Source organism: Condylura cristata, unplaced genomic scaffold (assembly GCF_000260355.1).
Source record: "Condylura cristata isolate star-nosed mole 26May11 unplaced genomic scaffold, ConCri1.0 scaffold00023, whole genome shotgun sequence".
Lineage (NCBI taxonomy): Eukaryota > Metazoa > Chordata > Mammalia > Eulipotyphla > Talpidae > Condylura > Condylura cristata.
The window spans coordinates 15,434,434-15,462,079 of record NW_004567124.1 but is presented as its reverse complement, the minus strand read 5'-3'; the positions used below and the strand labels follow the sequence as shown (position 1 = coordinate 15,462,079).

Genomic DNA, 27,646 nt, shown 5'->3' with positions numbered 1-27,646 from the left:
TCAAACTCAGCAATGCAAACTTAGAAACATAATTTCAGTATATTGTACCTCATTATACCTGAAAATTTGCTGACTAAATACCACTACCTTAAATTATTACTTGACATTCACAACGCTTGAGAGTGCTACAGGGTAACCTCAGGCTCTGTCCCTCCATGATAGGAACTCAACTGGCTTCACTTAGTATGTCTTACAAGTTCATCCACATTGTCAACTAAGGCAGGATTCCCTTCTTTATAAAGTGAAAAGAATCCCATTGTATATTTGTATCACATTGTCCACATCTTCATTAATGAACTATATATAAGTAAATTGTACATTATATGACTAACATGGGATTATAGTGTATTCCTGGGGATGAGTTTCAGACACAGACAAAATTGTTTAAATTCTGTCTCAATTGCCTTTAATTACATACCAAAGGATTTTACCTTTTTAATCTTAGTATTATAAAAAGCAGAAAAATTTAACCCTTGTTTTATATGAACTTTGTGAGAATAAGTAATATATGTGTTATCTTTGAATGGTACCTATGAAGAGAATGCCATCTTCTACTTCCATAGGTATCTACCTTGTCTTCTCTGGCATCTTTCAGTTCTGAGCTAGGGATCACTGGAATTATTCTGTGCAGTGCAGGGAAGGAAATTCCACCTGACTAAATAAATTGCTGGCATAAAGTGGATACCCTATAATTTCAGCATCCTATTTTATTATCTACATTATTCCCTTCCTCAGAAAAAAAAATAGAAGCCAATAATCCATCTAAAAAACATAAGCACTAAAATTTGTTGCTCACAGGTGTTCAATGATGTTGAGAGAGAAGGTAGAAAGTTTATGTCACTGCCAAACATAGATCTATATCTCCATTTTGTTATTTCTCTGGGGTATCTAGTCCCTGCTTTGAAAAAATAGATTTATGTAGTATTTACATGAAGTATCTCATATGAAACCCTGAAGGTGGAATAGTGTATTATCTCAGTACAAAAGAAGTGCTCTCAGTCTGTACCTTGCACATACATGATTCTGGGAAATACTCCAGCTCTTCCAGTTTTCTGAATTTAATGTTCATTCAGCTAGACTTCAGTTTCAAGTGATAGAAACTGACTAACAAAGAGGAAATTTATTGCTCCATGAAGTTGTATAGTCCTGAAATTAATAACTCAAACAATGCTACAGAATCCACTTCCTATTTCTCTGTTCTATATCTAACATCCACTAAACTTAAAATTTTGTAGAAAAGAAATGCTTATGTAATGCTTTATGGCATAGCCTAGTGACACATCACTGGCTTCCATGGAGTACTATCACCATGACCAACTCAAACACTGGATCTGGAGGGAACACAAGCTGCTTGGCTGAACTCATATGCATCCCTGAATGCGTGTACACTCAGCCCTGTCTAACTTTCATGAACTTTGTAACACTTTAGATCCACTTCAGCCCTAATTTCTTCAGTGAATTATCTTTTGGTTGTAAAGAACTAAAGGAAACTATTAATCATATGCCCTGTATAAGTATCCATCAATACTAAAATAACCTTAAGGAATAAAATAAAACCTTGTTATTTGTAGGTGTCAGAAAAACAGCTGGTGTGAGTAATATTCTTCTATTATTTTTTAATTTGGTCCATTTAGCTATTTGAACCACAGAGAAGTATACCTCTATCAAACCTCACTTGAATTAGGAATTTCAAATTTCACAAATCTATTTCTGCTTGTTTTATGAGAATGTCACTTCCAATGTTTTGTTCTCATTTTAAAGTACAGGCCTTTGTATAGATGTACTACCTTATTTTTAAAGATCCACAAAACTAAGAAAAACACAATAAGAATTATTTATCAGCATTTGACTATGATTTAGTGATTAACTCATTCTACAAAATTTATTGTATAGTTTGACATTCTATATTTTCCTCTGGAACATATTTTTTGTCAAAGTTGTTTTTAGTGAATAAATCTTCATTGACAGGTAAATGTTATCAAAAGCAATTAGTAAAAATCATTCAGACTATGAGTCTACAAACACAATTTCTCTGGGCTACAAATCAATACCTGCCTCTTTCAGAGACTCCCTAATTTGAATGACTTACTATTGAGTACTTCTACAAGAATTATATTTTTCTGTAATATCCACATTATTTGCATCTCTTTAAAAAAAAGGTGACCACATTGTATCACTAGTAAATATTGATGGAGCCAGAGAGGTTGATTAATATATTTATATTTACTTGCCCTTAATCATTCTCTCATTATAATACGGCAAACATTTACATTGTTCCTTGAATCTCAGTGGGTACTTAATATGCCTATTTTTGAAATATTTGTTAGACTGATGTATCTCAGTTGAAATTACTATGTCAGAGAAAGAAGATGTAGATGTATATCATGGACTTATTAAGCATTATGCCACGTATCAACAATACTTAGAGGAATATGAATTCGTTCAAGCAAAGTAAGCCCTAGAAATATGCTGAAGGAAACACTATTCAATTACGAAAAATATACTGAGTGCCTTGCAGTTGATAATTGCCAAGATAAACAATGAAAGGCCACAGAGGTAAGACATAGGTGGAGATGATACCATTTAATCAATAACAGAGTAAGAGCTAGAATGGAATGATGAACCGCCAAGTGTTCCTATATGATCTGTATATTGCATGGAGGTAATGGCAGTGAAATGGATCCTTGCTCCATTTGCCAAGTCTTATGTGCTGATCTGGAGTTGTGCCCTTCACAAAGAGGCAACTTTGATTACTGATCAGTGGTAGTGATCCATTCATCAAGCCACTAGTACTGAGAGCTATGTCTGCCTCCTTGGGTTTTCCCTCTAACTCCAAGGTAACTATATATAAGTTTAAAATTTAAACTCCAGGAGGGCATTTTTTTTTTAAGTATGGGGACAATAAAATAATCAGTTATGGCAGTACTCACTCAATGTTGTTCAGATAGTGATGATTTGAATAATGGCAGCCCTGGCAAGATTTTATAAATTGGGTGGGAGTTAGGGAGAGCAACAATTTAAAAATGTTTCTCCCAGATAAATCTCTATTTCCTACATTATTGTCTTCAATTTTCTACTATTATTTTCCTGAATAAGTTTTGAATGATGGATTGAGACAGCCCAAATGAACAATAAAGACAATTTATTGTAAAACATGGAAATCAATTCTAAAATATTGAAATCTCCAAAGCCAATATCAGTTAATTTCCTTGGACTCTTCTGCTAATAACCAAGAATTAACTGGATCAAAGAATAATTAGTGAAATTGTACTTAAAGTAGACAGTATCAGTTGACAGAAGCTAAAAGTCACCTTTTAAATCCCTTTCATGGTTGACCTTCCTCATTGTGACATAGCATAAAGGAATAAGGTAAGAATTCTTTGACATTTTCCACATTTCTCACATTGTCTTAATGAATGAAGAACAAAGCCACATGTGAGTCAGAATATTGCTCCTTTAGTGAACATCAGCATTTTAAATAAGAAATTGTTTCAAAGTAATTGCTAAATAAATGGACCAGTGATATCATCAGTAATCACTGACCTATTTTACAGGAGCATATGATTCGAGAAGATGCCAAGGGTCTGACACCAAGACAGTGTGCTGTAATGGAGGTGGTCTTGGCAACCATCAAGGTAAAGTTCTAGCACCCCAGATATGTGTACAGAGTTCTCCATTTACCCCCAGAGTAAGACAGCTGTAAACTCCAGCATTATGTAAACAGTGTCAGATTAACCCATCCTCCCACCTTGTTATACACACTTACCTCTGCTCTTATACTTGCTTCCTTTGTATATCTCAGAAAATGTGTGTTATGTTTTAAAGGAAATACATGTACCCCAGAAGCCCAACTAAACAAATGCCTTAGGGGGCTGTGGTTAACAGTATTTCATTTCATACTTTCTGTGCTGGGAATGGTTTTAAAAGATAAATATTGTCCCTCTTTGTAAGCATAGTAGTTTAATTCTCTACTGAAAACCCACTGTAGATTGTGCTATGTACATTGGCTTTGTATAGCCAAAGGTTGACCTGTGTAGTGTGGACCACAAGTTGTTCCTTTTCAAATAGTCCTCAGTATGGATATATAATGTTATGTGTGTGTGTGTGTTAAAGTTTATTGAAGAATGAAAAATTAATATACTAAATTTCAACTATGTCAAAACTTTCCATCCCTTCCTGGGGAAAGCATCTGTTTTCCAAGACTTGTGAACAGTGTAGCAAAGAACTGTTGGCTAACACAAATCATTTTCACTGCACTGAGTAGTTTCACTACTCTTGCAGTGGTATCATTAAAACAGAATTATGCCTACTCGTATAACAACTGGACACCTTTACAAAACTATTACCTTATGGCTTTTACTTTGAAGTTTTAGCGTTTAATGATGCCATCTTTTTCTACTTCATTGTCAAACTGTTGAAAATGACAGTGGTGAGCGTCAGAATTTTGTGATTCCTACTAGAAACAGGGGAGCATGAATTTAGACAATATGATTACAGAAATGCAGGTGTAATAAGGGTGTGTTGTATGGAAGCCTTGCAAAAATAATTTAAGGGAAAATGAAAAAGGAGAGAAAAGCAAAATCACTTTAAAAAAATGAATTTTAGTGCTTGCTTTAGCAGCATATGTACTAAAATTGGAAAGATAGAGAAGATTAGTATGACCCCTACACAAGGGTGGCAAGCAGATTCGTGAAGCTTAAAACTAATCATTTTGAAAAACAAATAGGTAATTAACCTTTAGAATTACAGCAGAACTAATAACTATATATATATAGTAAAATGTTAGTAAAAAGCTAGCAAGATATGCTATACTAAAAATTTTAGACTATAAATCCAACCCTCATGATTTTGTTAGGTCAGTGCATGACTTTCAGAGAGAAAGGAAACTTTGTAGAAATAGGGAATGACATTCAGTGAAACATCAGAATTGGCACTTTTCACCCAGCTCCAAAATTTCTCTTGCTGATAGTGACACCTGACCACCAAATAGAGTTCAGTCCACCTTCTAGAAAAAGCCTGACCCTCCCTAACAAATTATCTTGGATCTACCACCTGAAAACTTATCCTACCTTCCTGTCCTAGTTGTTTGTTTGTTTGTTTTCTTTACTAAGGTAACATTGGTTTATAATACTGTATATGTAATAATTCTGCATCAAATGTGTGCTTTCCTCAGGCACAAAACTAACAGCTGAGACCCAAGATGCAATAAAAGGCTCCATGTCTTTCTCTCATTCCTGTGAACTGATCCTGTAGATGGGAAATGCCAGGTCTCCAGTCCCCCTAAACCCTAAATTTTCTGATACTGTTTATATGGTGTCTCCATTCTCGACCTATTGTGCCTTCCGTGAGACATTTTTCTTCCTCTGGTTTGTCCAGTTGCCAAAAATTCACCTGATGTCTGTTTTCAATGTCTCTATAATACCAGAGCTGAGGCTCCTCTTACCTTGTGTCCTGATATTTGCCTCAACTGAATTTTCTATCATACAATAATTCTGATGTTGACTACAAAGAAATTCAGGAGGAGGAAGTCTACTTAATAGAACTGGGATCCCAATAGCTAGTGATTCAGTCCTACCAGAATGCTATAAAGCAAGCAGAAAAATCATGAGAAAAATATTCTGCGATTGAAGCAGCAGATGCTACTCAGGTTAATTCCCAAAGGCTGCCAAAATGTTGATCTATAGTTTCTCATCACCTCATATTAAATAAATGAACTGGAGTAAGAAATAGAAAGGAATGTCATAGAATTTAGCAATTATAGAATGATACAATACTTTGCATTTTTTCATATATATTCCATATATATGTATATATATGATCTTGCCTGATCATTTTAAGCATGCTGGATATTTGATAGGTGAAAATGATCATTATTAATTATATACCATGTTTTGAACCAATGTTACCTAAATTTAGATATGTAATTAAATAGAGGCAGGGTAAAGCGATTATTTACTTTCTACAAATGAAAACAACGTATCATCTAAGAACACAGAGCTCCTAGTAACTGGCAGAGCTGAGAAAGAACTCCAAAATCTAAAATAAACATTCTATGTTTGTATTTAGTAAAACAAAAGTGTAAGTAAAGTTCAGCAGGCCGAAATAGTATTGGAGAAGGTGTTTATACATCATAAACTCAACAAAGTATTAATATCCAAAATGTATTAAGAACTTATAAAATTCCATTTAAAAAATAGATAAGTGTCAGTCCCTCCCTGGTGGCAATGAGTTAAAGCACAGCACTAAGAAGCTGAAGCCATGAATTCGATCCCCATCCCAGAAGGTGATTCACATGGCAGGGCAGACCCGCCTGCTACTTCCCTCAGCAGTGGACTTCGTTGAGCTGCCTGTCCTGCTCCGCACACTGTCTCTGGTGAATCCTCTCACCACCCCTGCACCTCTGGCCTATACCCCAATTCTGTATGCATAAATAAATAAATATTTAAAAAGAGATAGAGACGTATCTATTCACATCCTTTAGCCAAAGAAGGCATACAATAGCAAATAAGCACTGAAAAATATTTTTACCTCTTACCACTAAGGAAATACAAATCAAAAAACAATGAGATTATCACTTCACTTGTGAGAATGTCTATTGTCCAAAAGACAAGAAACATTAGAGAGGATATAGAGAAAAGGGAACCCTAAATTTAAACTGGCAGGGCCATTATATAAATCAGTATGGAAATTCCTAAAAAAAAAAAAAAAAGGAAATTTCAGCCAATCCAGTTATTCTACCTCTGGGTATTTACCTGAAGAATTAAAAAAAAAAAACAAACACTAATTTGAAGAGATATACATCTCTGTAGATGTACTGCAGCATTATTTATAGTAGTCTAGGATGGCAAACATCCTAAATACCCATGGACAGACAATGAGATACTGCCAGATGAAGCCATGCCATTTTCATGCATGGACCTATAAGGCATCATGATAAGTCAGGTGGACAAATACTATATTTCACATGACATACAGAGAAATAAAATGAAAATAAATTTTGCCCTTAAGACCAATTATTGCCATGAGAGATCAAGGAAGAAGTAGGTGAACTGGATAAATTTATCAATTGTATGGTGAAGAACAGAATTAAGTTTTAGAAGTGAACTTAGTATAATATATACATATGTTTGTCAATGATGTACACCTGAAATGTGTAATATTATTTCACTGTCAAAAAAATTGGCAAGGATTTAGAGAAATAAGCAACTATTAAAAACTTGAGCTCAGGAAAAGCTGAAGGAATGGGCTAGAAGTATGGACAGCTCACAGGCTGAAAAGGAAAGACAAGTTTTCTCTGCAGAAAGACTCATAGTGTGGAATGACAAGACAGTAGATCTAATGCCAGTGACTAAACTGCTCTGTGCAGTAGACTACATTTATAAATTTTTGCATACGAAAGCAGTAAAAAAATAAAACAAGCTAGAAAATGTTTGAGCTGAAATTATAAAGGTCCTTTTGCTCCCTCAGTGTATCCTGTCAAAGAGGATCCACTGATGATGTGAAAATCTACGTCAGAAGTATCATTTTCACTATGGTAATCTTGGAGGAATGTACAAAAGTGTAGTTTTAGAGATCAGTTACTTATGTAATACCTAAGATGATAAGGATTTATCTCCTGGATGATACTCATAGGAAGAGAAAGATGGAAATGAGTGACAAAGAAAGGTAGCATCACTGGAACTTGTTAACTGAAATCAGAGCAATAGTAAGTGAGAAGCCCAGGTAAAAGTTTCAGTCAAATAATTGGGAAGGAGCAGCTGAGAAAAATGGTGCAGGAGGGCTTTTTCCCTATGGTATTTAACATTTCCAGTAAAATGCTGGGGACAGAGACTAGTGCTCAGTAACAAAGCAGGCCTAAATTTTAGGAAATTATAATACCAATTAAGTATATTTTCTTACAAGCAGAAAGAACTCTACATTTCGCCAAGCTCTTCCTGATAGAATAATTCATCTTTACAATACGTTAGTCAGATACAATATATATTCCTTCTCCCACTCTACAAATTTATACTAATGTTCTCTGAAGCTAAATCTAGGCCAAAATCTCATTACATAGAAGAAAGATGAAGTAGATCTTCCAGCACTTTATAAAGTGCAGAGTGAGTCTAACAATGAAGATTACAAAATAGCAAAATGTAGCATCACCTCACTTACAAATAGGAACTTCACTTTTCAAGATACATTTATTAGAAGTCTCAATGTCTAACCAAAATCTGCTTTCCTGGTCAAGCTAGCTGTGCATTAGTCCTCCACCTGCTCTTTAACACTGCTGTAAGATAATTCCATTTCCTTTTCCACATGATTGCTTTTTGTATTTTGAAAAAAAAATATGTTTCACCTAGTTATGTGTAGCCATCTACTAAATAACATGACTTGGCAAACCTTCTAAAATTCAAGTTGCCTACTTTTGGATGCCCTCCAAAAGTATTTCTTACAAATGACAAAGCCTAGGAATTGACTATTAATGATCTTAACATTCTATATCTATCTAACTAATAAATAGGGTTGTGGCTCTGTCATACCTGTTGTCTTTATTCTAAATATATTAACTCATGGTAAGATTTCATTATCTCTGACAGCTGCCTCCATCATTTATTAAATCATATTGAACTAGAGGGCAAATAAAACTTTATAGATTTTAAAATTTATTGTTAATCTCAAGTCACCCTCATTCAACTCTGCAGTAAACACTTCTGTTGTGAAATTAAGGTCTTTTCCTTGTCTGTCATGCTGTCCTATAAATGTTGACCCTCCATTCCAGCCTGCCAAGACCTTTTTGAAGCTATATCTGTCATACAATATAATAATGTCAAGCTTGGACTCAACTGCACAATTGAAAACTATGCTTTGTTTTTTTGTTTTTGTTTTTGTCTTTCTACATCCATGGTGGCAGTACCATTCAGGCCAGGGACAGGCATACAGAGAATGTTACCCAGTTGACATCCTTATCTGTCACAGCTCTCTCTGAACTTCTCCCAGTTTCTCTAATGGAAAATTCCTTTCTTGAATGAAGAGGAAATGACCTGTCCCCGCTTGTCACTTTGACAATTGCCAAACTGCTAATTTGCCGTAGTTTAAGTAAGAACACCTCAACAAATTAGACTAAAGGTTCCTAGATTATGCTACCGCTTGCAAAGACACAATAAGATTTTTTTTCTAAAATCAATAAAGAATAATCCACTTTTGAATAAAGAAAAGATTCAGAACATTTTAAAACCCCACCTTCACTAATTACCCTTTAACATATAATTCCACACAAAATACTTGCTACAAGGAGTGGAGATCTACTAAGCTGCACAGAGCTGAGCACTTTGGGCTTCAATAGCTAAGACACTCCCTGCCACACATCAACCCTACACTTAAGTTCTTCGAATCCAAGCCTCAGTGACAGGCAGCTTCTCCTCTCCTGTCCTTCAGACACTCATGCAGAGTGAAACCTGAATGAGTGAGAAATCTCAGAATACCCTGGGCATATCTGTAACTGCAGCCACCTTTCTCCTGATGATCTGGGGCTGTGATCTGCACACTCCATGCTCTCAGAAGTAGTTTTTTCACTGCCTTTTATTTTCATTCCCTCCCTTTTCCAGTAAGTTATCTGTGCCGTGTGTTGTCCTTCCTTGTTCATAGAATGGGAGTTTTTCACTCAGTATCTAGCAACAATTTTTCTCTTAGGGCTGCTATCCTCTGTCTGGGTTTGTCTTGTAACTTCTCATTTATACAGTTCACTGAAAAGACAAAGGCATCATTTCTGCCCTTAGAAATCTTCTATTCACTTATTATCCCACCACAACCCTTAGAATGACTCCTAATACTCTAAGGCTGAAGGGGAACAAGACAGTTCAGTATGATAACTTAAAACTTGGGAGACCCTGAAGTTTTCCTCAGAAAAACTCATTTTTGTTTTCATCCATCATGCCCCGGAGGCCTACAAAATAGTGTTTCAGTAATAAAAAAACATAATGTTATTGATAAACAGGTTCAAGGGAAGTTTATGCCTTCATAGCCTAACTCTAGTTTCCTTCTTACATGAACCCCTCCAGATCCTCTAAAAAGTCTCAATTATATGATGTCCAACCAGTCTTCTAGAATTTTCTAAATTATATCCCATGGAGCACTTCTCTTACCAAGAACATTAATAGATGGCCTGTGTAATAGATATCCTATGGCCAAGTAATCTTAGAAACTAGAAAGACTAGTGCAAGGTTAAATAAATGTCCTTATGACAGACGCTGTCATAATTCTTAAAAACACGACTTCATCTTCTAACTTCTCTGAGCCCTCTCCTGACCATAGGCAACTTATAGCTCCGAGGCATGGCTAGTGTTGCTATGCCTTATTCTTCTCAAGTAGTGCTGGCATTCCTAGGATTTGTTTGTTGAGAATGTTCTCTTTCTCTGGTTCACTGTGGTGAATTATCTAATGGCTTCAGAAGCTAAACATAACATTATCTATTTCAAATCATTTCCTTATCACCCGCAATGTATTAGTAAAGTCATTTAGTTACCTTTCCCATTAGATATTAGAATCCCTTTAAGAACAATTCCGGATCTCCTTTGCTTCACAAACTTGGCATCAGGCAAAAGGTCCAGCCCATGATATTGTTTTAATGGCTATTTATTAAAGAAGAGTGGGAGATAAGAGAGGCAGCAAGGTAAGATCCCACCACTGACACTGTCAGGGTGAGCCACGGCTCACCTGTCCCCACTAACCACCATCAGGATTACGTCATCCATACCATGGTACATGTACGGCTAAAGAACAGTTTTGAAAATAGGATATAGTTGTGACACTAATACAGTTATAACTATGTCCAAAATATTATTTACCTCATCAATTAGTAAGGGGACCTGTGAGAGAATTCCAAGAACAACCCACAAGGATAAGCTACAAGAGAAACTTAAATGAATTGCAAAATAGAGGCAAAACAGGCCCTCCCTGGTGGCGCAGCAGGTTAACATGCAGCACTAAGAATCGAAAGCCACTTCCACATGAGTTCGATCCCTGCCTGCTCTGGAGGTGAACACATGGCACGGCAGACCTCTCCTGACCCGCCCTCTGCTCCCCTCAGCAGTGTACTTCATTGATCTGCCTGTTCTGCCCCCCACTCTGTCTCTGGTGAATCCTCTCACTACCCCTCCAACTCTGGCCTGTACCCCAGCTCTGTATGAATAAATAAATAAATCTTAAAAAAAAAATAGAGGAAAAACAAATGTACCCATAGAACATTAGACAGGTGCATCCCACTGGAACTAATTAATTTACATTTCTATGGATAACAGTCATTGACATTATCCATTTTTTTTTTTTACAAGTTAAAGTTTTCAATAGCTCAAGGACAATGAAAATGGAGTGGGAGAATAGGTTCCCTTATAGAGCACCTGCTATTCTTGGTTCAGTCAATCCCACTGCTCTTTACTTTCAAAGTCAATTTTTTCATCTGATGGCTCTTGGTTCAGTATGGAAACAAGAAATCATCCCATCATTCTTTTAGGAGAAACTGTCAAGCTTAAGCTAAACATTGCCCTCTTTTACATTTAGGTTTTTTTCTACTTTAATGAACATATTGTATTTCCTAATGAAAGGAACTTTTTCTCAATTGACCAAGACAAATGAAATGATTCTGACTCACTGTCAATAAATACTTCCTATATGTGAATATCTTTTAACATTTTATAAGAAGACAACGTTTTTATTTAAAATGTAGAATAATGTTCAGTATGATAGCTTGTTACCTCTCAAGTGCAAGAAAGGTTTATCCCATTGTTCTATGCCTCCTCTTCACAACCATGCATAGGTAGGTTTTCACAGGCACCCCACTATCAATAGAATCAGTAAATGACATTTTTTAGGGGCAATAGTGTTTTCTCCTGAAAAGGGGTATCTGCAATTATAGTACTCTTTCTTCAGATTATATCCTCACTGTCTATTTTTTCTCACCTATACTTTTATTCTTTACATCATACTATTGTTGCTCAGATGCCTACAAATGCCTAGAGCATTTTTCACATTTTCCATTGAATTGCCAAAATTGGGATCATTATGATTTTTTTAACTCATGGAATTGTTTTATCTCAGAAATATTTAAGTAGTGGGATAGATCATATGACACCAATCCTTTTAGGAGAGTGTCAGAATTACAGATTATACTGGGCCAGGTTGCAATATGTAGTTTAGCATTGTTGATACAATGATAAAGAGCCATTATCTAAACTTAACAGAATAGATGTATCATCACCTACACATGGTTAGAAAAAAATCCCAGGTGCTATCCCTTAACTCTAGATAGCTGCCTTCCAAAGAGATGTTTATAGATAATATTTGCAGCATGTAAAACACTAACATTCCTCAATGATCACAATTACTGCCAAAGAGCATCTATCTTCTGTTCTCTTACCTATAAATATTGTAAGGTTTTGAGTTGGATGATGATAGCAGAAAAAAGTGGGGAAAAGTCTATATTTTAGTAAATTTGATACAAGTTGCATGGAATGTTTGTTTTCCAAAGACCACTGTGCACCTTCAAGCTGGCCCACATCTGCACCATTGTGTGAACAGAGTCTAGGAAGATGGAGCAGCAGGCACCTGACCTAGAATTTTACACATGTGCTGGAAAACTTGTAACGACCTTCCTTATTCATTTTCAACAATCCTAAGTGATCATTTTTCAGGAAACCAAAGTCAATAACCAAGTTGACAATTATTAACTAAGGTTGTCATTCTGCAAAACATTATAAACAATGCCTCTTCATTATCCCATTTGCTTAACTACAATTAGAATGGAAAATCTTAAGCTTTGAGGACCTGCTGCTGAACACCAATTCAGAGATGCTGAGGGGTGGGGGGTGCTGAGCTAGAAGATGAGTTAGCAGTGAGCATGTAGCAGGAACTGTTTCTTTGTTATTATTTCACACTGATCATATTGTAATAGGTCCTTTGAACTTCAGTATTATAACAATAAAATCCCCTCTCCAGCATTTCTTTCTAAATTCCTCTCCTTGTGTTACTATTTTTCTTTCTAGCAATATTTTCATGCGGGAGGAAATGGACTGAAAAAGAATTTCTTGGAAAAAAGCCCAGATCTTCAGTCTCTGAAATATGCTCTCAGTCTTTATACACAAACTACTGATGCCTTGATAAAGAAATTCATAGACACTCAAACCTTACAGAGTAAGTAACACATTAGATGTGAAAATAAATTGAATACTTAACTGAATTAATCATAAGAATTATTGTATCATTAATATTTACTACATTTTAAAGTATCAGTAAGAATGAGCATTATGTAATAACAACAGAAAATCACCGATTTTTAGCATTAATGATTTATAATTATATAAATAATTTCGAAAACACAAAGATATGACTAATACTAAAACTCTATAGAGCCATTGAATCCTATTGGCAGTTTTAATTTCATAAGATCCAGTAACCTTTTTTCAATATCCATGATGGTGAGGATATGGTTAAATCCTAGAAACAGCCTTTTAAATGTGATTTACAAACTCGGATTACTCTTAAGATGGTTCCAAAAGTAGAAAAGAATTGAGCTATGATATGTGGTCAAGAGATACAACAGTATTATTTATGGAATCCATGATTCCTCAAGGTTTTCTAAACTTTAAAACTGTGAATGCAATTCTAAAGCATCATATACTATTGTAACTCTGAAATGTGAGTGCATAAAAACTTGTTTTGCTGTTATAGGTGTGCATTTATACATTTGTATGTACACACAGCCTGTGTTTTAGCATAGATGTTACTGATAAGCTACATATTACATCTACTTTGGTATATGGGATTTTGCATATGTACTTTTTTCCATTGCATATATTCCATACCAACAGTGAAAACATGCGGGGAGCATGTTTTTATTTTTAGAAATAAAAGGATCTGTAACCCAGGAACCCCCTTCTATAACTATCATCTTGGTCTTTTTTCACTCCCTTTTTCTGAGAACACTAGGGGGTTTTTTTGTTTATTTTTGTTTTTTTGAGTAATTGAAAATGTCTGGAAATAGATTTTACATGACTTTACATTTTCTCTAGTAGTTACTTTTAACCATGTATTATGGAAATGTATTTTCAACTTCTCCCTATCTACCTCATCATCCCCCAGCTGCCTCCAGCCAGGCATCATTGTCCAAAGGACCTGAGGTTGAAAGGACCTTTGTTCTCCTTCACATCCTTTAGGTACTTCCTCTGTTTCAGTGTTTAGTTGTGAAATCTAAAGGGAAGGAGGCAGATGACATCCTTGTCCTCTGCATTTATTTCTCCATGTGGCTTCCTGTGGGACCCACTGTTGGGGCTTGGGCTCTGCTCTCTGTTCAGCTTTGTGATAATTGGAATCTTAGTTCCCTTTAGGAGGCAGTGTCTGCCTCCTGCAACATGTGCAATGATTCATTGCTCCATGAGTGTCGGCTGCCTACTGGCCAGCCTTCTAGAATAGATTCCTAACTTAAAGAATAAAGCCCAGCTTCCCTCCCTGGATTGCACTTGAACAGAAATTTCCTTTTCTTCCCATACCTTTGGTAATTATGAGAGTAGAAGCTTCTCCACTGCTACCCATCACCTCTCTACAGTTCACTCATTCACCTTCTCAAACTGGTTTTTGTATTTCCAAATTGGGGAGAAGGTCAGGGTGGAATACTACGGACTAATCAAACATGATCACTACTTATAAAAAAAAAATGAAAGCAAGCTAAAGTTTGATCAGTCAACAAATTCAGAATTGCTGAGTTTATATTCATTTCCTTTCTTCTAATACTAGCACAATAAGGGAACCCTAAATCAGCAAGACATAACACTCATCAGTAGTTACTTAACAAAATATACTAGGCAACTACTACCAACTCAGAAAACAGACATTGGAAAAAAAAAAACGATTTGTACCAAGGGAACATAACACCCCATTCTCACCTCTGGATAATCAACTGTACAGAAAACAGGTAGGGACATAATAGCCTTAAACAAAAATCAATTTATCACTTGGGTTTATTGATATATAGACAGCAATGCACTCTCCAAAACTTTTCAAGTGTGCATGGCACATTCTCCAAGATTGAATATATATATTAGGTCATAACACAAGATTAATAAAATGAAGAAAACTCTATTAATAAATCATACCAAGTGTCTTCTCTGACTATAAAGGTATAAAACTTGAAATCTAACTCAAAAAGAAAATGGGTAAAACCTCCTGTACAAGACCATTTAAATGCATACACTGAAAGGTTACTGGGTTAATAAGAAAATAGAAGAATATTTTTTTAAATCTTGCAACAAATGACAATGAGAGCACAACCTTCCAGAATTATGGCCTACAGCAAAGGAACCAGTAAGAGGAAAATATATAGCAATACAGGCCCACACCAAGAAAGAAGTCAAATAACCTCTCTCAATTTGATGAATTATAAAAAGTTCAAAGTCAACAGAAGGAAATAAAAATTAGAGCAGAAACTAATGAGTTACAAATTAAAAGGACAGTCTAAAAGATGAATGAAATGAAAAGCTGGTTCTTTGAAAAAATAGACAACCTCTCGCCAGGCTTACTAAGAAATAAGGGGAGAAAACCCACATAGGATCAGAATTTAAAAAGAAATTACAATAGATACAGCAGAAATTTAGAAGGTACTAAGAGATTATCATGAACATTTATATATTAAAATGTTCAGTAACCAAAAGAGATGGACAAAATTTTAGAATTATACTATAATATAGTATAATCATCAAAGACTGAATAGGGGAGAAATAAAAATCTGTTTAGACCAGTCACAACCCCATCTCAGTTCTTATTACCATTGATTAAATGGTTAGCCAACAATACTGATCCTTAAGAATATATATAGTGACACTTGAATTTATAACTTCTGAATGTCCCTGTCCCATGCATTTTCCCTTTGGCATCAAAGGAACCTCAAATTGTTTAGCTGACAGAGAATATATAAAAGTTGAATTCTTAAGGACCTTACATATAGGAGATTCTACACTAATGTATGAACTTTTGATACCGGACATATTATCAATAAAATAGAGAAATTTGCCCCTCGGTTTCCTTTAGTATTATTCCTGCAGATATCCAATTGATAGTAGGATTAGTTGTGTTCTTTTAGCAGCTCTTAAATGCTGGTAGCATGAAGACTTGATATGACTAAATAAATTTTCACATTGTAGCATTGCTACACTTATCCAGATACTTTTCTAGAACTTAACACAATATCAAATATCCATATATATTTAATTATTAAGTAGCATTTTGCTAGTCTAATGTAGAAAGACCATATTTTTTTTGTTTTGTTTTGTTTTTTAAAGATTTATTTATTTATGCATACAGAACTGGGGTACAGGCCAGAGGCTCAGGGGCAGTGAGAGGCTTCACCAGAGACAGAGTGGGGAGCAGAACAGGCAGATCGACGAAGTACACTGCTGAGGGGAGCAGCGGGCGGGTCAGGAGAGGTCTGCCACGCCATGTGGTCACCTCCGGGGCAGGCGGGGATCGAACTCATGCGGAAATGGCTTAAGCTTCTTAGTGCTGTGCTTTAACCCGCTGTGCCACCAGGGAGGGCCAGAAAGACCATATGGTTTTATAGCTTCTTTTAAATGTAAAACTTGAAATTCAAGTCAGCAGTACAGATCCTAACTCCTTGCCAATTTCTGCATGTAGAGTTTACTTATTCCTAGTAAGGGTGACCAGGGGCATCAGAGAATTAATACTCCTGGGATCAGTCCTCAAGCTGTGAAAAACAGGAAGTTGGATTATGTTTTAAAAAAATAAAAAGCAAAATTTCAGTTTCCTCAGTGGTAGCAACTTTGACTGCAGACTTCTCCTGTGAGGTGGAGTTCCCAGTCCCTTCAGAGAGCTGGTTGGGCACCTTCAGTTTTTTTTTACTTTTTGCTTTTCTCACTTCGTCTCTCTCACCATCATTTCCTAGGACTTCGAGTAACCAAATCACACTTGAGTGTTTGTGTCAGATTCTACTTCTTGGGGACCCATATACAAAGTCTCTTGTTAGAAAGTGAGGAGTCATATTCTCATTCACCTAGTTTACATTTAGACTCTCAGCTCTTATCCATTTTGCAACATCTTGAGACGTCTTTTTGATGATATGTAGAAAGGCTAACACCCTGAATGGTTGTTGTGCAATTCAACTTATAGATAAGAATTATTCAGAAAAAAAAAATAGATGTTTTCATTTGCCTTATGATCAATAAGACACAAAGCAAATTTTGTGTCCTTAATATATAATTTATATACTACAAGAAAACTGCTTAAAACTACAATGAATCACTATTCAAGTGCTTTTCTATTAGCTATGTGTTGTACAGAAAAGACTTGGGAGCCTGCAGAAATTCAAGAATACTTCTTAAAACAGTCATAATTTACTTCTATGATTCTCATACATTCTTACCTATGTTCTTTCCTTTCACTGGTTAGATTCATTCTTATTTTTTCTGTTTTTTTCCCTTGATAGAAAGTTAACTGTAATCCTTATTGATGGGGGAGGAGACACATTATCTTCTCATTATCTACAAATTGAAAGATATGCTTTCCTTTTTTATATTTTAATTTAGCTTTTTTAAAAAATGGGTTATTATTATTTTTAAAAACTTGTATCTTTCTCATTTGTTCTTCCTTTTCTTCTCCTTGCTGATTTCTTTTCTATTTTCAAAACCTTTTCCCCCCCTCTATTCTCTTTCTGGAATAGATTTACATGCCTGCTTTTTACAGTTGTTTTTTAAAAAAAATAAAATCTACCAGGGATTGAGTGCCATTAGAAATTTATAATTTTCAAATCAAATGTCAATTTGGAAAAATCACTGTTTAGTTTTCTATTCAAAATATTGGAAAATAAAAAAATTTAAACTGGGTATAGAAGTATTATTAAGTCCTGCAGTGAAAATGAGAATTCAAATTATAACAGCAATGTGTTTATTAGTCTAGCAAAGTGCTACATTGCTGAGAGAACACTACCTCTAGTCTGCATTCTCCTAAATATTTACTGAGCATCTCTGAAGAAAGCCCCATCCCATACAGCAGAGAATCAAAAGTGAGCATGAAGTTTAGACCCCAGATTCTCTACTACAGTGGTTCTCAAGCAGAGGAGATTTTGCTTCCTGAGGACATGTGACAATATCTGAGCAGCTTTCGCTGTCACATCTGGCAATGGTCTGTGACTTAGTGTGTGGAGAGTTGGGACATACTGTCCAGTCTGTGGTGAACAGGGCAGTTTCCAAGGACAAAGTTCCTGATTCCAAATGGCACTAGTGCTCAGGTGAGAACATCTGGTCTAGTACTTGTCAGAAGTGATACAGCATAGGTCATGTTAGGAGGGGGAATGTTTGGCTTATGGATACAGGGTAGGTAGAAGGGTCAGCAGATTCATGCATCATGAGGAGAGAGAGAAAGAAAGGTGTCTAAGTGTACAAACACTCTAGGACAAAATATACGTAGACTCTTATTTTTGTGATCTTAATATGTTGAGAAGATCCACAGCAAATCTGGAAGAAAAATGTGGGGCTTTTTTTTTTTTCTCTTAAAATATAATTTATTAGTTTACTACATATTTTTATCAATAGGGTTTAAATGTGCTTTATATATCCCTGTACCACTACACAGAAATACTGTAGGAGGTTATATGTAGAATTAGTAAAAATTATTTTAATATTAACTATCACATACTCTTATTTTTTTTAAAGATTTATTTATTTGTACATACAGAACTGGGGTACAGGCCAGAGGCTCAGGGGGCGGTGAGAGGCTTCACCAGAGACAGAGTAGGGAGCAGAACAGGCAGATCGACGAAGTACACTGCTGAGGGGAGCAGCAGGCGGGTCAGGAGAGGTCTGCCACGCCATGTGATCACCTCTGGGACAGGCAGGAATGTAACTCATGCTGAAGTGGTTTTAGCTTCTCAGTGCTGTGCTTTAACCCGCTGAGCCACCAGGGAGGGCCCACATACTCTTTTAAAGTTCAGTCAATTGTTCAAATTGGGCAGGTAGCTTTAAAATGTTTACTTTTTATTGTATTTCAATGATGTGTTACTTGCAGTTTGGGAAACCACTCAAAAATTCATTTCTTGTATCTTGATTATAATATTCATCATAATGAAAGACTTTTCTAACAGTTATTTCATATCAAGGACTTTTTGAATATTTCATCCAGTAGCAGACAGTGACAAATGTAAAAAACTTTAACATATTAAGTAGAGCTTATTTTCAATGGATAACACAATTCAGAATGAGGCAGAGAATGATTAATTGCTGAGCTACTCCAAGTCATATTCTGTTTCCTTATCTGAGCTTCTATTACAGAGGAACCTGAATCTCAGGCATTTCAGGAGAAAAAAAAGGTTATTTCATATCTAAATTAACTAGCCACATCACACCTATACACACAATGATTATGGATTAAAATACATAAAATATGTATTTATTCATGATCTGTCCTTATGAGAAACATCTCTGAGTGATTGTGCATTTCTGAGTTTCTTAAAATTTAAATCAGATACCTTTGGTCATTTTAGTAACTGTTTTCTACTAAGGCAGAGTATAATGTACCGTAATTGGAAATGGAAATCTTTACATTTTGGAATCTATAAATAGATCCCAATACATTCCTTAAACATTAATTCTCTTTAATTATGTTTCTTAACTATATAAGATAGGTCCATTCATAGAAAGAAAGCCCTCTTCTAAAATGGTTCATTGTGGAAAGGGATAATCTTCAATTTAACACTAATTTGAAACCACAGTCCAAAGCAGTTCCTTGTTTTAGCTGATAATCCTTTGAGAGATCCAAAATGACATCCAGCAGCCTTCTGGCCCTGTCACTTCCCGGAGACAGGCAGCTATCACTGCCTTTCAGGATGAAAGCTAGCAATTCTTATAGACAACAAGTGGAAAAAATATAGAACTTATGAAATTTCAGTCTTCAAATGTGGCTGTCACTCTGATGACATTCATTAACTGGGTGAGGTGCTTCAATGAAGTTAGCAAAGTTGTTCACAAATCACTTTAATAGCATACTGATATATGTTTGTGAGTACATTAAATGTTTTCCAAAAGTAGAAATGCAAAGTGTTAAAGTGACTATAACACTGCACAATTTTGTGCATCATTCTTTGACTACAGAGTACAAATCCTCACAACAATCCTGGGAGGCCAGAACATTACCCATGACTCTCAGGTGAAGAAACAGGGTCACGACTTGATTAAGAAACTTACTAAAGTCATATGATAATTGGCAGAGACATGCCCTTATTTAATCAAGGAGGAAATCAAAATATAACTTCTCATAAGTACGTTCTTTCTTTTCCCTATTTTTGAGTAATTAGGTTCATCTCATTTTCCTTACTTTTCATTTTAGCATGACTAAAAGGAGATTTTTTTTTTTTAGTTGATTTTCTTTTTCATGTCAGCAACAGACTCCATCCCCAAACCTCTAACTACTTCTTTAGCTTCCCGGTTTCCTTACCCTAGTGACTGTCATTGACCAAGATACATTCTAAATTATTAACTGATGTAGTTACATGTAGAAATCTAAGTTTAACTTATGAGACTGCACCCTGCTTTTAGAAAACCCTGTCTAACAAAGCCTCAGTTCATTCCTCCAGCATGCTCTGCTGTGCCTGTAATAATAATATTGCTGCTGGATTTCTCTCCTACTCTTCCCCAACATTTATCCCTATGAGGAAAATGTCATCTCATAACACTCCTCCAGCACATTACATCGTATCATGATATATAATTTATATTGTTCTCTTAGCACTAGTTAAGCTATAGGAGGATAAAGACCTTGCTTACCAGTCCTCAAAATTTAAGTATTTAACTGATGCTAGATAAAAGAGGTGCTTAGTTAATTTTGGAACAAATGATTGCTAAAAAATTAAATATGGCCCTCCCTGGTGGCGCAGTGGGTTAAAGCACTGCACTAAGAAACTGAAACCACTTCTGCATGAGTTCAACTCCCGCCTGCCCCGGAGGTGATCACATGGTGTGGCAGACCTCTCCTGACCCACCTGCTGCTCCCCTCAGCAGTGTACTTCGTCAATCTGCCTGTTCTGCTCCCCACTCTGTCTCTGATGAAGCCTTTCACCACCCCTGAGTTCTGTATGCACAAATAAATCTTAAAAAAAAAAAAAAAATCTGGCCCTCCCTGGTGGCGCAGCGGGTTAAAGCACTCCACTAAAAAGCTTAAGCCAATTTCGTATGAGTTCGATCCCCGGCAGCCCCAGAGGAGATCCACATGGCGTGGCAGACCTTTCCTGACCCACCCACTGCTCCCCTCAGCAGTGTTACTTCTCATTGATCTGCCTGTTCTGCTCCCCACTCTGTTCCTGGTGAATCCTCTCACCCTCCACATCTCTGGCCTGTACCCCAGTTCTGTATGAATAAATAAATCTTAAAAAAAAAAATCTGTGATAAGACATACTCATCATATGAAACTGATATTTAAAGTTTTCAACATTTATATGGAAAGAAAGTATGTTTGTAGTCCTTCCTGCCCAAATGTACCCACAATATATGTGTGCCCTTTAGAAAGAACAAGCTTACAGTTTAATAGTTGTTCCTGCATAATAGTTTTCATTAGATAAGATATTCCACTGAAGAAATACAAAAGGATATATAAAGTTAGATGAAGAGATTATTACTTATTTTTATCAGATCTTGAAATGTTAAATTTGTTGATTGAAACCAAAAAAGCAACCAGAAATAAATAATATGCACTAGCCTGTCCAGTTTACATGTCTGGTAGACATGTATTCTTGAATTTTTATTTATTTTATTTTTTTTAAGGAGCATTGATCATATTCAGGCTTTGTGTTAGATGCTAAATAAATGACAATGGAAGACTACTGAGTATTCCATCAGCCCCCGACCCCAAACCTCCCTACCCTCATCTGGGTGGTGTGGTTGTACCTAATGATTCTCTTTCTCTGTTTCCCATTGGGTTCAGCCAGTAGGAATCCCCTTCAAAGGCCCGTGAAAGGAAAGAAAGAAGTCAAGTGCTAATTCTCCCTCTGGACACTGTCCCAGTCAGACTTATTCTCCTTTGACTCAAAGTCTCAACTTTGCCTTCCCTAGAAAACTATCCTTCTGAATTCCAGTAGTTCTCATGCTTTATGGACTAAGTGTTATGAGTTCAACTTTCCCTTGAGTTTTCCATAAACTTTTATGAACAATTTCTCTGAGTTTACTTTTCTGTTGGCTATTCATATACTGCCTGCTATGAAGGCAGATATTCACAGCTCTGCTGGGTTTTTAGTCCATGTTGAGTCTCTCTCTTTGGGTTATTAAAAATTAGTAAGTTAGAATAATCAAGACAAGCATAAGAACAAATTTTAGAAGTGAAGAAAATACCACTTCTTGATGAGTGAAATGTCCAAAAGGAACAGAAGAGTCTATTAGCTTTTCCCTCACTGAAATATTCCCATTACATTTTGACCAGGATATCAAAATGCCAGATTCCACTTTTTTCATGATGCACTGTATCTTGCCCATTTCTCTTCTCTGGAAATAGGAAGTATCTGAAGTTAGAGTGAAACAGCAGGGAGATCATCTGTGAAATGTGGGCCCTCACAGCCCAGAATGAGCAGATGTTTGCTCTGGCATGCTCTGGGGAAATTCTCATTCTTAGAGCTCTCAGTATGCTTAGTTCTAAGTCAGAACAGGTGTGCTTTCACTGTTTCTTCATCATTTGGCATCAATGGTTGAAAAACTGAATTGTTCTCATCACACTACCCTTATAAAGTCAGTACTGAACATATGTGTGTACATACGTTTTCATTTTCAAATGGTCAAAAGTTGATCTCATTTCAAGGTCATGCAGAACATCAGTGGTATTAGAACCCTCTTTCTTCATTTAAAATGATCTCTAATACTTGCCAATTAAAGGCTAACCTTTATTTAAATAATTCTGAAATAAACAGTTTTCTAAAATTAAATGAAACAGTGATACCTGATGAAGAAAATCCCTAATGTTACAATTAAAAGAATAAAAAAGGTTAAAGGAAAACAAAAAAAAATGAAATAATTATTTTGTTATTTTCCGCAGTAAAACAAAAAACTTGACACTAGACATTACATATCAAAATTCGAATACTACTTCCTTTTGCAGTTCACTACAGCTTTTGGGGCATCTTGAACTATATCTTTCTCATTTCAACCCCAGAACATTCCTATCAAGTCAGAGTATTGATCAGATATCCCATACAGCCTCTCGGTGCTCTTTATAGACCTTCCTTTCACTCAAAAGCTATGAATGCCATTGAAGTGATTTGAGCAAAGGTACAGAGTGGGGAAAAGAGTGAATATACTCAAGATGGAATTAGGTAAATTTTTTGAGCCTGTTTTATACTTTCAAATTATCCAAAATGTTCAAGTACTTCTATTTCAATCATAATTTTTACTTAAAAAAGGACAATTTGCCATGTGAAGTAGATTAACTTAATTTAATACCAAAGTATTTAATTCAGAGTGTTCAAATTTGAAGTCTTTCAAGCTCCTAAAATAAATTCTATAGACTGAAACAAACATCCCCTTTAACCTTTCTCCTTAGGATTCAAAGGATCTCAAAAATTGTTCTTTAGGTGTAGATGTGAACTATATACACACAATATTTATATAAACACACACATATATTATATGTATAGATAATAATACTTACATAAAGCTTACTGCTTGAATATTTTTACCAGATTGTAGTTCGATAAGTAAAATTAAGCTAATTCTCAACCAATTATTAAACAGGTGTGATCAAACTGCCTAATAGTATGATACTCTTAGATGCTTTTTCAATAGCCATTTAGCTGTTAATTCTATTTAAAGTCTGGTTGGAGAGTAAACATTGAGTAGAATCAGTTGTTTGGGAAATTTATGAAAACGCTGACAAACTGAGATGTCAGGAAAATATTCTTCAAATCACTGAGTCAAGAAAGCACAGTGCAATACAATTCTACAATTTCTCTGTACCCACTGAGCCGTAACATCTGTTCTTGCTCATTGAGAACAGGTTTTGTGACAAATATTAATTGAAAACTGCAGGCTATTGCCTCATAACCTCTATATGCCCTTTACAACTAGCCTACAAAAGAAGATATGAGGTGTTTTTTCAACTTCAGTTATCCCTTGGCATTAGAAGTTAATCCTTGTTACTAAGTCTTTATGTTAGAAAAAGAAAAATGAGATTTGTTAAGTGGTGTGGAAATAATAACTTTTAATCTATGAAAGTTGGAAGTCAAGCTTACATAAATCTCTAGCAAAATCATCTTTGCTTATTTGAGGGAATGGGTAAAGAAATGGGTGCATTTATTAAGACAGGTAGATGGGAACCATGCAGATATGGCCCAAGCATCTTTTATACTTCTGCATAGCTATCTGACCTTGGCATAAGTCATGTAATTCTTCTAAGACTCAACTATCCCATTTTTAAAGTGGATAGTTTAATAATTCTTAAGTTGATTTAGTTGCTGAGAGGCCCACAAGTGGTAATATGTGTGAAGCACATAATAGTCTCTCTCAAATGACCACTCTTACCATACTATTATCATTAAATGTACTGTCTAAAAAGTACCTCTTTCGGCCCTCCCTGGTGGCGCAGCAGGTTAAAGTTCAGCACTGAGACTCTAAAGCCACTTCCACATGAGTTCGATTCCCGCCTGCCCCGGAGGTGACCACATGGCGTGGCAGACCTCTCCTGACCCGCCTGCTGCTCCCCTCAGTAGTGTACTTCATCGGTTTGCCTGTTCTGTTCCCCACTCTGTCTCTGGTGAAGCCTCTCACCGCCCCCTGAGCCTCTGGTCTGTACCCCAGTTCTGTATGCACAAATAAATAAATCTTTAAAAAAAAAAAAAGTACCTCTTTCTTTTCAGCAACTTAAAAAGACTAGCAACCATCCCCCAGGACTGGCAATCTAAGGAAGGAAACCAGTAATCATGTGCTCCCCTTTGAGCTGCACCAAGAGGCTTAAAGTAATTGAGAAAACTATGATGCTGACATGAAGGAGTCACACCTATGATTTCTAAGAACTCTAAGAATACTATGGCTGTCCACATATTCTTATACTTACTGAGCCCTTCATATCAACAAAGCACTATGCTGGGTATGAAATGCAGGGAACAATCTATCTGCTCAAAGGAGATTTCAGTAAAATTAAACACTATGTAAAAAGAATATACAGGGAGAGCTTATGCTAAATATCAGATCACTGAAGACAAAGTCTAAGGGCTTTCAAAGAAGGGAGTGGTAACTGTAGGCAGGAGATTTGGGAAACTTCGGTGAAGTCACTGGGGCTCAAGGTGGAGTTCAACAGATTAAGGGGTCAAGTAAAGAAAGAAAAGAGCAAGTAAGCTCATCAGGAAGGATTAGAGAAGTACTTTTCAAAGTATGGCCTTAGGAACATCAGGATCTCCTATTATGTGTAATAGAATGCTATAGACTTGGGGTTTTAAACAGAAGAAATCTATTCTCTGACAGTTTTGAAGTCTAGACGTCTAAGATCAAGGTACAGGCTGATCCTTAGCTGGTAAGGGTACTTTTCCTAGCTTATAGATGACTGCTATCACATGGTGTCCTCACATACGTAGAGTGCACTCTCCTCATAAGGGCACTAATCCTTTTAGGTCAGGATCCCAGTCTTGTAACCTTACCTAATCTTGATACTTTTCTGAGAGCCCCATCTAACAGAGACAGTTGCCCTGTAAGTTTGGCTTCAATACATGCATTGTAGGAACACAAATATTCATTTAACCCCTGGTAACTTGTTAGGAATGCAAATTCTTGGTCCTCACCTGACACCGATGAGTTAGAAACTCTAGAAGTACACCCCCAAATCCGTGTTTTATCTAGCCTTAAAGGTGACTCTGAGTTTAATAGCCACCAGGGTAAAGAGTCTATTGGTATTAATAAATAGAGGAGGATGGGAAAAGTGAGTAGGTTATAATCAGAATTTGGAGAGTTGTGAATATCAGCCCCAAGAGTGTGGAGATTGCGTTATGGTCAGTTGGAGGCCCCCCAAAATGGGAACATCATACAAGTCAATTCAAAGCACTCATGCTATGTTATCTGCTTTTGCATATGAAGAAAGAGGGGAGGAGAGAAGAAAGAGTTTTGAAAAACAGTTTTGTAATTTAAATATTTACTGTGGAAATCTAGTTAAGAAGGGATGAATATGAGAAACACCATGGAAGAACCTACAGATTACAAGATAAAGCAAGCAAAAGTGTGGTCAATTTGGATAACTTGTAGATCTGTTGAATCTACAACCAATCAAAATTTGAAAGGATAAATAGAGAGCTTTTTGAAGCAAGAGATAAATTCAATTTTATTTATTTGCACCAGTATCAACAGCAGAACATTCAAGTGACTATGTCTTATGGGCATAGGGTGATATAAGTGAGAAAAACAGTTCTAAAGCTACTTTCTGTAGATGACAACTTGACCCTAGGGAGTAGGTGCAAGCTCTAAGAAAGGGACCCAGAAAACAAGTAAAACAGGGAAAAAACAGGAGTCAGAAATAGGGGTTGAAATCAGGGAAGGGTAAAAAATTCAGTACCAGCTGAACCCTTTGACTATTTGTACCTCAAAAAAATCTCTTAGGTGCAGCATTACAGATTGGATAATTGGCAACTCACTGTGAGTTCTCCAAGTAAATCATTGTGCTTGTGAATAAGGTTCAGTAAGAAATATGTGAACTATCTCCATCACTGCTATTGCCTGAATATAATACACATGATATACACGTGTGCACATCACACACCCAATACCCCAAAATAATCAAACAGAAACTCTGAAAGCTAAAATTTAAAAAAACACACCTTTATGAATAAAAAGTATCATGTTTGCCAAAGTTGACATTCATGCCTATATATTTTTCTCATAATAAAAGAATTAGAGATGTAATTCCTCCTGTCATTCCAAATAAAAGGTATTTTCTGTTCAGTTTTCATTCAGGAGTATAGAGCCTTTACCTATGGGAAATCTTGGCCACTTTCATGTACGTCTAAGAGGTAGTGTTTTTATGGTAGGTCTAGAAACATTAGATCCAGTCTAACTCTAAATTGTACTGCTATATTGTAATGTGCAGTTATGCTGTATTTCCTTTTATTTTCCCCACCTGTAGTCACTTCATCTCTTAGTTTATGAACACCTTGAATTTTCTGTAACTGAAGTCAAGGTGACTTAAAAGAGCAGCTCCCTTTTCAATGATAACTCACAAGGTAGAGCCCAATTAAGTATGTCTTTCATACCACTAAAGGAGAAAAATGATGTTGAAAGGCAAGAAAACTTCTATGAAGATTCAGAATAGTGGAAGCACTGACAGATGTGCTAAAAAATGGGGACAAAGTCAATTTTTAGTGGAGATTATGATGCCTGGGTTGTCAGCATGATATGGTAACAGATTTGAAGCAGTGAGTCCCTGTACCCTTAAATCATATTATGCCATCACCAATATAAGTTGTGAAGCTATATTGTCAACTCAATTAAAAAAAAAAATTAAGGCCCTCCCTGGTAGCGCAGCAGATTAAAGCACTGCACTGAGAAACTAAAGCCGCTTCTGCATGAGTTCGATCCCCGCCTGCCCCGGAGGTGATCACATGGTGTGGCAGACCTCTCCTGACCCGCCCGCTGCTCCCCTCAGCAGTGTACTTCGT

The 27,646-nt window shown here is 36.1% G+C and overlaps 1 protein-coding gene across 1 annotated transcript in view; it reads left to right on the top strand.

Annotated features, from left to right (window-relative positions):
* Positions 1 to 27,646, top strand: part of UNC13C (unc-13 homolog C (C. elegans)) — a 410,279-nt gene that overhangs the window by 355,872 nt on the left and 26,761 nt on the right. Inside the window, exons 28-29 of the mRNA XM_004687775.2 lie at positions 3,555 to 3,635; positions 13,020 to 13,167. Coding sequence (XP_004687832.1) covers positions 3,555 to 3,635; positions 13,020 to 13,167 — 229 coding nt within the window. The remainder of the gene's footprint in view (positions 1 to 3,554; positions 3,636 to 13,019; positions 13,168 to 27,646) is intronic.